At 34.6% G+C, this 13,357-nt stretch overlaps 1 protein-coding gene across 1 annotated transcript; it reads left to right on the plus strand.

Annotated features, from left to right (window-relative positions):
- Positions 1–1,541: 1,541 nt before the first annotated feature.
- LOC121250823 lies at positions 1,542–5,035 on the plus strand. The gene is made up of 5 exons (XM_041150054.1): positions 1,542–1,939; positions 3,614–3,870; positions 4,056–4,146; positions 4,553–4,619; positions 4,712–5,035. Exons 1-5 carry the CDS (start codon positions 1,881–1,883, stop codon positions 4,763–4,765), a joined length of 528 nt encoding a protein of 175 aa, XP_041005988.1. The 5' UTR covers positions 1,542–1,880; the 3' UTR covers positions 4,766–5,035.
- The last annotated feature ends 8,322 nt before the right edge of the window (positions 5,036–13,357 follow it).

A 13,357-nucleotide genomic window follows, 5' to 3' on the forward strand; every position in this document is an offset into this window, starting at 1 on the left:
CTCGAATACCTTTTTACAAACAGTTAGTGTTCACAATTTCTATTTGCTTCAACAAAGAGTGCACCTACATATTTCTCATAACCTATTCAATTAGAGATAACCATTTACATTTTCTAACACATTTTTTTTTTTTATATAAGTAACAGGAAGGGGTGAAAAAAGAGAGCTTCCTAGGACAAAAAAGAAAAAATCGAGACTCTACATCCAGATGATGTCCAAGGCATATTCCCCAAGCAAAAGAGATAAACAAAGTACAAAAATCAAACCATTGGTGGTGGTGACGGCAAGATCTCGAAGGGAAAATCATATTCGAATGGGAAGGCTGGGTTTCAAACGTATTTGATGCAGTGTGTCATCCAGTGGTGAATTGTGCTATTAGATGAATTAATCAGCTGCTTTCCGTTCTATTATGCTACAGACCCTTCATCTTATGTGTAGTCAGCCTGTTGGTGGGCTGTTTTTCGCCCAATAGCAATAGGCTTGTTGTAAAACGTTTCTCTTTTGCATATTTGTACTTGGGTCATGCTATACAGAAACTCCACACTCTACACACAACTTAAAAATATATGATTTTACTCTTTTTCTTTCAAATATGAGGATAAAAGAGTAAAATCATATGTTTTTAAGTTATGTGCAGGAGTGTGGAGTTTATATTTAGAATTTTTCTTTGTACTTTTATGACGTTTCTGTCTTTGCTACAATGCCAAGTTTGTGCTATAACGATGGATAACCGGGTTGGTAATGTAATCGATCGAATCTAAAGACTCTTATTATAAAATTTATTTATCTTCTTTTTATTATCATTCTCTCAATATCTTTTAACATGACACTAAATGATAGATCTATTAATAAAATGTAATAAATAGTATCCAATCATCTAATACCATATCATAAGATGATGAGAAAATAATAAAAAAATTATGATGAGTAGCATTACTATTCATAGACGTAATGTGTGGTGTGTGGAATGCGAAGTAGAATTATTCAATAAATTATACCGACCAAAACTCTGTCGTATCAACGGATATAAAAACCTGTGGTATTAGTTAGTATTTTTGTCAATATAGCAAGTTTTCCAAAATATATACCTTCCAATATTATATATATATATATATTTTTTTTTTTACATGAAAATGAGAAATTCGATCATTGATTCTCTTAGTAAAAAATTGAAGCACTGTCAATTGATCCCAAATATATTGGCCTTCCAATATTTAATATTAATGTACATATATAACTGTGTATATGTGTATTTATACACAAATATTAAGCTATCGACTATATGGCCCAGCAAGATTTATGATATCTTTGAAACATGTGTTTAGCTTATCTGGTGATGTGACTCAAGGAAAAGCTTTATCCATTTATTAAGAATACTTTGTCTCTTATTAAATAAATAAATAAATAAATATTGACTGCAAAAATAACGTATGATTCATAGGACAAGATTTAATTATCTAATTTAAATTTAATTATTAAATTCTTTATGCATTATCCTTTGTCAATAAAATAAAATAAAATTACAAATGTAAAATAAGGAGACTGCAGTGCACTGTTGTTGTTAGTTGTTACTGTTACTCACTCTATGAGAAAAGCTTCACTCTATTCAAAGTCGACTGCGAAGTCAGTGGAACATGTCAGAGACGGCGGCAACGTTGAAAAGCCCATCAAATTTGGAAATCAAATAACACCCAATTGGTTCTGATAAATCCCAAGTCCAAGAGAATTCAGCTTTCTGATTTTGCAATCTCTCTCTGTGTGTGTTTTTTTTACACTACGGCATTTCAGAACCCTAGAATTCGCTCAGGATTTGCCGTCCGGTGGTGGTTTTCTCGGAATCTATGTGTCGTTGTTAAGTTCTGTTTGAGTTTTTGGCGATTATGGTAATGCAGAATAGCTCGATCGGTGCTTGGATCCGTCACTTCCTTGCTTGCACAGGGTAAGTCCTCGGTTCCGGACCCTAATTCTCGATAATCAGTTTTATTCAAATTTGATTTTGGTTTTGTCGAGTACTTTTCTTGCTTTTGTCGAGTGAATTGATTGCTCTGAATTTTTGTGTCCAAAAAGTAAGGAAAGTACTTCAGTTAGGGATGTTTCTGCTATTAATGTTTGTTATGGCTTTCACCTTTTTTTTTTATTTGCCCCTTTTTGGAATGTCCGTTGACTTGCTTGTTCAACTGTTACGTTTATTTTATTTTGTTTATGTCAGCATGTTGTTATAAATTTCAAACATTGTCGCCATTAATAGCAATCCGATCTCTTTTTCCTTTTGTTCCTTTGAGAGTATTTAAAATTTACCTCAGCAAGGGAATAAAGTTTCACATCAGTGCATATGTGTAGGAAGTTCATTGCCTCCGCATACCTTTTAAGCTTGTAGACGATTGGAGATTAAGAAATATCTCATCTATAAAATTTTCGGACTTCAAAGTCTATATTTATAAAGATACAAAAAAGCATATGAGCATATAGATTGGATTATATATGGTATTCAAGTATGTGAAAGTTGGTGTGCATGGTGCATGTGAATTGTCAATATGTCAACTCAATTGATAGCAGCTTTGGTAATAGAGATGGTAATGTGTTATTTTTGGAAAATTGCTATTCCTGTATTAACCAACCATAAATCCATGAACTAGTAAAAATGGGTTGAAAAGAATGGCGCTATTAACTAATACACAAATGGGGACATACGATTCTGGTGGGCTGGGAACACAGAAGGAGAGAAATGCATCTATTTCCAATGCAAAGAAACAATTCGTAAGTCACAATCTTAGCATTCAAGATCTACATGGTAGCCTCTGTCACATGTCATTGAAAATGAGAAGAGACATTAATATTGCAGATATATGTTGCGTGTGTGGGTTAAAAGTACTCTAATATGTCTTCTTTCATTAAGCTTTCCAAATCTGTACCTTTCCACCTGTTGCTGAACCGGCTTGACCCTATCAACTTCACCATCTTCCTAGTTGTCCATCTGCTCTCATGTTTCAGTTACTCCCTTTGTGCTTTCTTTCTGTGCCTAAGGCTTCGTTATGTGAAATGGAAATGAAATGAACTAATCAAGGCTGCACCAGGACATCAGCCTTGATATGGAAACAAATTAAGGCTATAGTGTGAATTTATCATCCTGAACAAAACTGATTGACAAGAATCTACTTATAGTGACCCTAGTTGAAGCCAAATTGCATTCAATTTTTATAGGGTATTCAAACAGCTTCTATAAATTATGTCAACGTTAGTGCCCAGACTCTCTAGAAGAAAAATTTCTAGCTATTCTTTTGAGTCTCAAACTATTGGTATCCATTCGTATCAGGGAAAGATGATGAGAAACTGCACAAGGACCGTGTGCTTTTTGTCTGGTGTCCTTGATAATGTGTAATTGTATTGAGTTTGATGGCCCTTTTGTGACACTGTTGGCACTGCATCTAGCTTCACAACTGTTGAACATGAATTATTTCCCCTAATTGGGAGAAGGAAAGTGAAATAAAATGTTGATGACTACTGCTTATACTGGTTCAAGTGCTGACATGTACTGATCTGGCCTTAATGCTCTGCTATATTGGTTGCTGTTATTTATTGTACATGTGGTTTAACTTGGTTTGTAACAGAACAGTGGTTGCTTTGGATGCTGCTCTAAACCCACACCAATTATTGCTGTTGATGAGCCATCGAAGGGACTGAAAATTCAAGGGCGCATGGTGAGAAAACCTAGTATATCAGATGATTTTTGGAGTACCAGCACATATGACCCAGACAACAGCACCATTCAGTCTCAAAGAAGCATCTCATCTATCAGCACATCAAACCAGACCCTCAATTCTGGCAGTGGGATTGGTAGCACAAGCTGCAATTCTCACTTTGTAAATCATGGCAAGTTCTCTTATGTTATTCTTTATCTCCCACTTACGTGCTGAGAAAAATATGGTTGTTTTTATATGCTGCGATCTGGAGAATTTTGTTACCTCCTTGTGGTGAGTTGCATTCATGATTATTGGTTTTGTGCAATTCTGGTTTGTGAGACGGAGTCACGTAACATGTTCATTTGTTGATTGTAGGCCTTCTGCTCTGGAATCAAACCAGGCTTCAATGGACTGGAAGTAGCAGGTCCAGGGATCAAACTCAAAAAAGTCGGGAACCCCGATTAAGGTGTCTTACGTGTGCCTTTTATGATGAATTCATTGGTTAAAATCCTGCAGTAACCATCCAGAAAGTTAATTGATAAGCATTGCTGTTTCCCATCTACTAAAAGCAAAGCCATCACTTTTTAAATGATTTAAGCAGTGCTCTTTTTTATGGTTTTTAATGACAGATTCCCACTTGGTTTTCAAACTTTTTGAAATGGAATTTATACATGATCAATGTAAGTGTTATTGTGATTAATTAAGAAGGGAGAAAGTATGTGGAGAGTTAATTGTAAACACATATATCTGGCAGAAAATGATTATTAAATGATGACTTTGTTTGCTCCCCACTCTATGGGCTAGAATCACTATTATTAATGCTCGTTTGACTTGCCAAGAAAAAAATGTCTGTTTGACTTGTGTTTTTGCAGTTGGAACGAGACCTATGAAAGTTGTCTAGGGACCAAACAGCCTTTCCCCCAGCCCATTCCTCTATCTGTAAGTGTGCTCTGTAATTTGGTAATCTTTCATCTGTTGGAATACTTTTCTAATTCATTTTGCTGTTTGTGTTTATAAACTTTTATTGATAGGAAATGATAGAGTTTCTGGTAGATGTATGGGAGCAGGAGAGGCTCTATGATTGAGGAAGTGTATTCAGATGAAGATCCCCACTCTGAAACTCTTAAGAGTCTTTCGTGTATAGTTGGGACAAACGAGGAACAGAAAGATCAAACAAATTTTTCCATCTCAATTGTAATGCTACGTGCTAATGACAATATTATCTTCTTTTTCTTAATCTTTATCTTTCTTCCCCTTTCTCCTGCATATGCCCTATTGGATATGCCCCTCTACTATATTCAAACTGAATACAGATGTAAATGTGTAGATATACTGAAACTTGATGCTTTCTTTTCTTTTCGTTTTTCTTCTCCATTGGCTGTTATGATCTTTCTGCATATAAATATATATATATTATTTCGAGCTTGGTGTTTATTTTTATTAGTCAATTTGTTAAACTAAACTGGGTGCATGTATGTGTTGTTATTATCTATCTGCCTGATTGGCCATTCTGTAGTTAAGTGCATGCGCACGCACATACTTGCATCAGCACAACCACGGACGTCCACACTCTTGTATTGTGTATGCATTTTTGTTTTTTTATTTGGGTGTATTTCTTTACCTATTTTCTTCCAGTCAAGACTACATAGAGACACTCCACAGAATTAATGTGCTGTGCATGCACCCTGAGAAAGAACATTGCAATGAATATTATTTTGACCTTGCAATACCATGGAATTAGGAGCAAAAGCTTATTTAGTCTTTGTCAATATTCTATAGGGTTGGTTTATGATTCATGTACAAGGACTTTGTTACATATGATCCATGTATGTTAGGTTGGTTTCAATTTTCTGCAAAATATTAGTTTATTTAGTTGGTGGTTGAAACTTTGATGTACTCATCTTTTGTATGCTTTTCCAAATGCTTATGGAGAGCAATCAGAGCATGAAATTCCTGCCATCGAACCACGTGATGTACGTTTAATACTCCAATGGGCAATGGGTATCTAGCGAGGATTTTTGGCATTCAAAACGACATTTTAGGTGTCCCAAGCTTCTGACTCAATTGAAATTGTTTAATATTCACTGCTGGGTAGTAAGAGATACGGCTTATGGGCCTTATTTTTTTGATAAAAAGAAGGAATAAAAGGTGCTATGGGACAGGGCCAGAGAGAGAGAGAGAGAGATGAATGTTGAACTTAAAAAGCTTGAACATTGAGGTCCCTCTAATAATGGCTATTCCTGATTCAATGAAACGTTTAGGTGGTTGGTTGTTGCCAAATTTCCAAAATAATAACAATGATGTCTCTTTCCAAGCAAAATGTTGAAGATTTGAATGCAAAAAATATTCAATATTGTTCACCAAATGAACTCGACGTTCAAAGTCCTCTGCATTCAAAAAAAAAAAAATTGGTAGTGATATTTGTAGTCATGATTTTCTCCAGTTTTTTCCCCTTATTTTGTCCATTTTCCACTCTTCCCGAGGGCTGATTTTCTGGTCTAGAAAACAGATAAGCCGTATGACTCACTCATATCGGTCCAATCCAATATGCATGGAGGCTGTTTAAATGGAATGGAGAACCTTGGGAGATTAACCTGTAGAAAGATCAACGGTTTCAAATAGAATTTTGTCATCGTTCAGACCATTTTTCTTGGTTTCCTAACTTTCACCAACACTATTAAAGATATTAAAAAGCTAATTTGGGTGATCGGCTAACTTGATTAATTAAAATTAAAGAGTACTATTATTCTAAATTAAGTCTCTACACTACACACTGTTTACGTGATATAATTTAATTTAAAAGATAAATTTTAAAATTTAAATCTTGCAAATCAAATCTTATTATTATTTAATGAGTAGTTTGAATTCAGAGATAAGTTGAAATGTTTTGTAAATAGTAGAATAAAAGTTGAATTGTTTATTATATTTTGTGTGAAAATTTAAAAAAATTATTTTAGAATTTGAAAAGGTTGAATTGTTTATTATATTTTGTGTGAGAATTTGAGAAAGTTATAATGATGAGATGAGTTGAGGTAAGTTTTAAATTCAAACGAGGCCTTAAGTGATGTGGATGGTATACTTTACACACCGATTTACTTGTTAGGTTTAATTTTCTTTTCTTTTCTTTTTTCAATTCTTATCCTACTATATAGATATGTCAAACTTGAAATCTTCTGGATTCAGGCCAACATCATTCATTCTTTTAAAAAGATAAAGGTCTCCAAAATTGTGCATTGGTTTACTTGACAAGGTATGAAAAATAGTTAAAATAAAATAGATACACTCCATAGAGACATTCACATCCCCATACAATGAATATTCCAAGTACTGCACTACCATACGGAAAATATTAATCTTCAACTTGAATAAAACAGATCAGGAGGAACTACTACTTTTGTTTGCATTCCTGGCCATCCATATAAGATGGACTGTCCTAAATGATCAGTACCATGCATCAAAGATATTATAAAAACAAAAATTAAAAAAAAAATTGACCCTAATAAACTATGGACAACGATTTTGCTTTTTTCCAGGACATGATAATTCATAAATGGACGGTATGATTTTTTTAAATAATATCATTTTCATACATCCAACCAAGTCATCAAAGACAAAAAATTAGAAAATGCGAGCAGTGAATCTGGGCTAATTGCTGGCTTCCTCTTCTCTCTTTTATCTATATATATTGTTATCATTCTTTCTTTTTCCTGCTTGCTATGTATATAATAATATTATATATATATATATATATATATACACACATATATTTAGTTCATGTGATGGTTCCCTGCTATGGTGGATAATGGACCCCACACTACAAGAAAAATAAGTTTTTGTGGTCATTTAATTGCGATGAAAATACCATTTGTGACCAAAACAGACTCATTTTGATTGTAAATAGTCATTTCGCTAGAATTAACTGGCCACAAATAAGCAGTTTTCTTATAATGCCATGAATGCTCTAAAAAAACATAACAATTTTCAATTCACAGGTTTGTCTTCTAGTGTATATATATATATATATATATATATATATATGATCATATATATATATATATATGTTGGTTATCGAATGTTTTGTCTTTAATTTGTATATATAGTTGCATGAGTATTATACATGATCACTAGGATTTGTATAGATATGGGAATATATCCCCATGATAATGTATTTGGATACTCTTTCTTCAATGAAGCTGATCAATTTATCCTAAAAAAGGAATATTTTAGAGCTTGCGGATTTATTCCTAAGCCATGAAATGTGCTCTTAATTAATCAAAGCAAGCTTGGTCAACAAATTTAATTTATATTGATTTTTTTATCCACTAATTGGCAAATTAATAGCTCTAACGCGCGCGTGAGCTAGGCTTTTTCTTCGATCCCCTTCGTTACGAGTGGGAGATTTGAATAATAAATTAACTGATCTTTATCTTGAATTTTATCATTTCTAATTAGACTCATTCATACGAGAAATATTCTTAAGTGAATTGTTATAACGACAATCTCTTGATAGAAAACCATTTAAAATACACCATGCATGTCAAGTACTAGTGTGTATACGATCGATGACAATTAATTTGTATATGAAACAATTATAAGATCAGTCTAAGCTTTAGGATGGTGTCAAATGAATCATTAATTACATATCTAAGTGGGGTATTAATTTTTTAATCTGTCATACTAAGGCTCCGTTTGGATAAGAAGACCAGATGAGATGCTTTTAAATGAATTTTAAAAGTTAAAAAAATATTGTTAGAATATTATTTTTTAATATTATTATTGTTTTAGAATTTAAAAAAGTTGAATTGTTTATTATATTTTGTGTGAAAATTTAAAAAATTTGTAATGATGAGATAAGATGAAATCGTTTCTGTATCCAAACAGGACCTAAGACTAGTGTTAATCAAGAATAAGTTTGTCATTCAAAATCCATTAAAGGCCAAAACAAATAGGAGTACAATACTACGTACGTTATTATACGTACATTAACGCTTCTTAATTACATGAACTATTGTTGTTATATATTATTACAGCATAAACTAAAGATCAATGAACTCTATGGGTTTTAATATATGGAATATATAATTCTTTTTGTTTTCCTAATAATCTTCCCTGAAATATTCAAAATCAGTTGAATCCATTATTGATTAACAATCTGCTGATCATTTTTTTCCCTCAATAGCGTAGAGATCACTTCATCATGTATCTGTATTTCGTTTGGCAAGTAGTATTTCTAGCCGATCTGCTGTCGGTGCAGTATAGGTAGATCAGTACTTTGAAGTAGATGTCTCGGATATATATGTACTTTAATATATTATTTAATTTAATTTGCATGAATTTTATGATCATTTTATCGAAAATCGTTATCTTGAATAATCTTGATGCTGTAAACTTGAATTAATAATATTAGCCGCTTGCATGGTTGTTAATTCTGCATGGAAATTAGCAATACGTGGGGTCGTCGACGTACAGCCGTTGGCCTTTTTGCCAATTAATGACTGATTTTCAACACTGAATCTAATAAATTTAAGTTCAATACAGTTCAAGTACTTGACGCTATATTAATATGGGAAAAAAAAGATTCTTATAATCATGTATCAGAATATTCATGATCATGTGTACACACATATATTCTGGATTTGTAAGCCTGAAGCTAGCAAAAGCACATGCATGATGGCATGATGGATGGATGTCTTGATGTTTGGCTACCTTTTATATATGTTCTTGTATATTCATATACCACGCCAAAGATACAGACAATAGATAACCCAAATTAAAGAAAAAATTAGCTAGGTAGTGAAGGTGACATGCATGCAGAGGATTCAATGATAGATCCAATGCTTCTAGCCCCGTATATGTTATTTATCATGTATTCCCATTACTCCCAACCACTTTTTTCAGTCTCCATATTTTCTTTCAATTTTCTGCATGTCCATACCAACTCGATATATATGTGTGTATGTGTGTACTACTCTATGCCCGACGGCCATGCCAACTCGCTAATCATGCATGCATGTATATACCTCCCTTATGTCTTCGTCGAGCTATTATGTTATGAGCCATGAATCATGATATGAAGATCCTCAATTGGGTAATACTAGTAATTTGATTAAGAAATGCATGTCCCTAGCTACAAGGCTAGGGTTATTGACAATGGAAAGAGTCTTTTTATATATGTATTATATGCTGTCAAATGATGAACGTGGATGGAGTTTTCAATTGCTATATATATATATATATATATATATATATATATATATATATATCCATCCCAAGTGGACAATCATGTTGTCTTAAATGCGACATTTCGTGGTTTGTTGCAGCTACAATTTGTAGCCATCTCAAACTATATTTTTTACTGTCACTCTATGGTCTTCCACTTTTTCATTGTTATCTATTAATTAGCTGGTCGATCATGGTATCGCTTGAAATACAAACTGAAAATGGTTAACAGTTTGCAGCATGCCTTTGATTTTTTGGGTTTTGTTTTATACCATCTTATCTAGCCACCCCAAGAGCCACCTTTGTGATGGCTTGTGGAGGAGACAATGGCGAGATCTGAGTTACTACCGCCGCACCGCTAGGGTGGCTTAGAGTACGCACTCATGTACTGCCGTAGAGGTGGCTATTGAGAGCCAACCCACCTCGCAAGTGTGATGGTGGCTGATGTGGACTAATTAAAAGTTCACTTGTCATTTTGTGATTGGCTAACATAATTACATATGTAATCAATGTTACCTAGCAAGTTTGCCACTAGAAAAACTAGCAGAAGATGGATTTAAGTAAATTGTGAAAGATGAAAACGAAGTATTTTTATCTTTTTTGGTAAATACTCAAAAACCTAGTTTTGCCTTTTACCCTAAAAATTATGGTTTATGAATTAGAGGTCCCTTTTACAATCTATTTTCCTTATGAGTTATCTCTATCTAATATGTAGTTTTTGCATGGATATTTGTTTTAACAAACTATAAACATGAGGTTACTTGAATTAATTTTAACCATCGTTTTTGCATTTTTTACATATAGCTAGGAGAACCAGCTAGATTTGGATTCGAGTGGCATTTCACCCCAAACCATAATTCATCCATTGATTCTTCAACGTTAGTCGGGATTCAACTAGAAAATATTCTTTGAATAGTTAGAGTAAGAATTCCGCACAATTAGTGAGCATATTATGGGGGACCTTCAAGTACATCCAACAAGAATAAGGGGTCGGGTCTTAATTTCATATACTAATTTGTGAACTAGTTGTTGTGCAAAACACACACTAATGATGGCAAGCAAATAAAGCAAGCACACGATCAAGCAAACACAACACATAATTTACGTGCTTCGACAACTTGTCCATGTCCATAGAGCTGTAGAAATCTTATTAACCAAAGTAAATTACAATCACCCAATCTTAACTTACTCTCTTTAAGGCTTTTACTCTCTCACACATTATGCACTCACTTAACTATTATTCTTTCTGAAAAATATGCTGAAAATCGTATGTCACAAGTCAAATATTACATAATATAGTAAATAGCGCTAGAAACTCTAATTCTGGCAAAAATACGCCTTTCGCTTGAGCGACGTGTCGAGTGCACCTTGAGCGAACAACCAATCAACATTGGCTCGGCAGGGTGTTGAGCGTGGCTTGAGCGAGCGAACACTAGGATTTATGTCTCGCTCGAGCCCACTATTGCACGAGACTTGAGCGAAATCATGACAGGTTGAGCTTCACTCGAGCGCTAGGTCAAGTGACAATCAAACGAACTCACTGTTTCTCGATTTTTCAACTCCAAAACCAATCTCCACCCCAACACCAATGCCAACTCCCTTTCCAAGAGCCGCTTGATAGGGTTTCCTTCCTTCTAATTCTTTCGATCTTAATTCCTCTTCCTATTTCCACCTTCTTTTGGAGTTCATTCCCATAGTCGGTTGTTAGTCTTTTTCTAATCGATTCTTCCCTCTTTTCCATCTCAATATTATAAACTTTTTTCTTATTTTTTTCCCTCTAGCTCAACTCATACTTGATTTGTGCCTTCCAATGATCAAATACTCAAGTGCTAGTTAGTTAAGTTTGTAAATGAGGTTGGATTCCAAATCCAATCCAACCTTTTTTGGTGTTTTCCAGCAGCCACACGGTGTTTGGCCGTAGAAATCCATCTTAATTTGAACCGATTAAAACCAAGAATCCTTGGTTTCCACGTTCGGTGCTAAGTTGACTCAGCCATGGTTTATTTTGCAAGTTTGAACGTTAAAAATTGAGATGTCAATATGTTTGAACATGTTGGCTCTCCGTTCGAACTGAACATTTATTATGTTCGAATGCCATTTTATTTATATTGTTCGAACAAAATATTTTTTTCATTTGAACGGTTAGTTGGTGTTCGAACAGGTTAAGTTTCTGTTCGAACACATAGAGCTACAGTTCGAACAATATTATTTAGCGTTCGGATTAAATGCCTATTCATTCGAACTGATTATTTTCTGTTTGAACGAGGTTATTTCTATTCGAACATAACAATATATATAATATAATTACAACTTTATATTTTATTTATATTCGTTGTAGTTTTATGAATAGTGAACTAATGGCAAACATGGGGAGAAAACGTGAGAGAAATGGTCAAGCTAGTTGTGAAGCTAGTGAGACAAGGAGGTCGATACTGGTAGAGCAGGAGATCATTGTAGATGATTTCAGAAATTTTGTGTGGGATGGATGGAGCCTTTTTTTCTATTATCAGCGATAGAGGATGGGCCCTGATTTGTTAGCAGAAGGGTGTGGCCTATCCAGACATGATCAGTGAGTTTTACCAGGCCATGAGTCAAATGGAGGCTAATGAGGAGTCCTTCATATTTACCATTCAGGGAGTGAATATTACTATCTCAACAGACATTATTGCTGCTTTTCTTGGGATCCTCTGCGAGATTGGTGCATACTCTGCACAACAACCGGCTGCAAGGACAGATGGTGGAGATGCTATCGAGGATGAGGCTCTAGCAGATGATGGTCCCACATATGATGAGATTAGTCAATTGATGCATGAAGATTCAACTTCTCCATATGATGGTAGCAAGGTGATCAAATAGGTAGATTATATCGCATTTTTCCAAATGTTGAATTTAATTGTTTCCCATAACATTGATCCGAGAAAACACAAAACTGACTTCATCATCGAACGAGCTCGATTAATGTTACAGATAGCACGAGGAGAGCCGATTGATCTGCCTTTATATTTCCTCCTCCACATCCAATCTGAGTCACGGTATTCAAGTGGAGGTAGTCTATTGTTTGTATTGATGATCTCTAATCTCCCAGTCCAATTGGGGGTTAATGTGCTGATGACTGAGCGGAGACAACCACAGATTGGGTCCCGTAACAAAATCACCTTCAGCAAGAGTGAGGGCCACTTGCCGAAGGCTCGAATTAATGTTCCAACAGCACAAGATAGAGGCACGAAGCGTGATCCAGCTTCTATTAATGTTGTTGTTGATAGAGTCTGCACGGGCTACTATCACGGAGATACGATCCCTACTCGAGGACCATCACATACTTTTGATCCAAGAGATGGAGAAGATGGTGGAAAGAATCACTGTGCCCATTATGGTTCATCTGCAAGAGATTGAGGGACGCATTTCTGTCATGCAGGAGGACCTGGATAATCTTACCCAGTAGTTTTATTTTTTATTGT

The sequence above is a fragment of the Juglans microcarpa x Juglans regia genome, chromosome 2D (assembly GCF_004785595.1).
Source record: "Juglans microcarpa x Juglans regia isolate MS1-56 chromosome 2D, Jm3101_v1.0, whole genome shotgun sequence".
NCBI classification, from domain to species: Eukaryota; Viridiplantae; Streptophyta; class Magnoliopsida; order Fagales; family Juglandaceae; genus Juglans; species Juglans microcarpa x Juglans regia.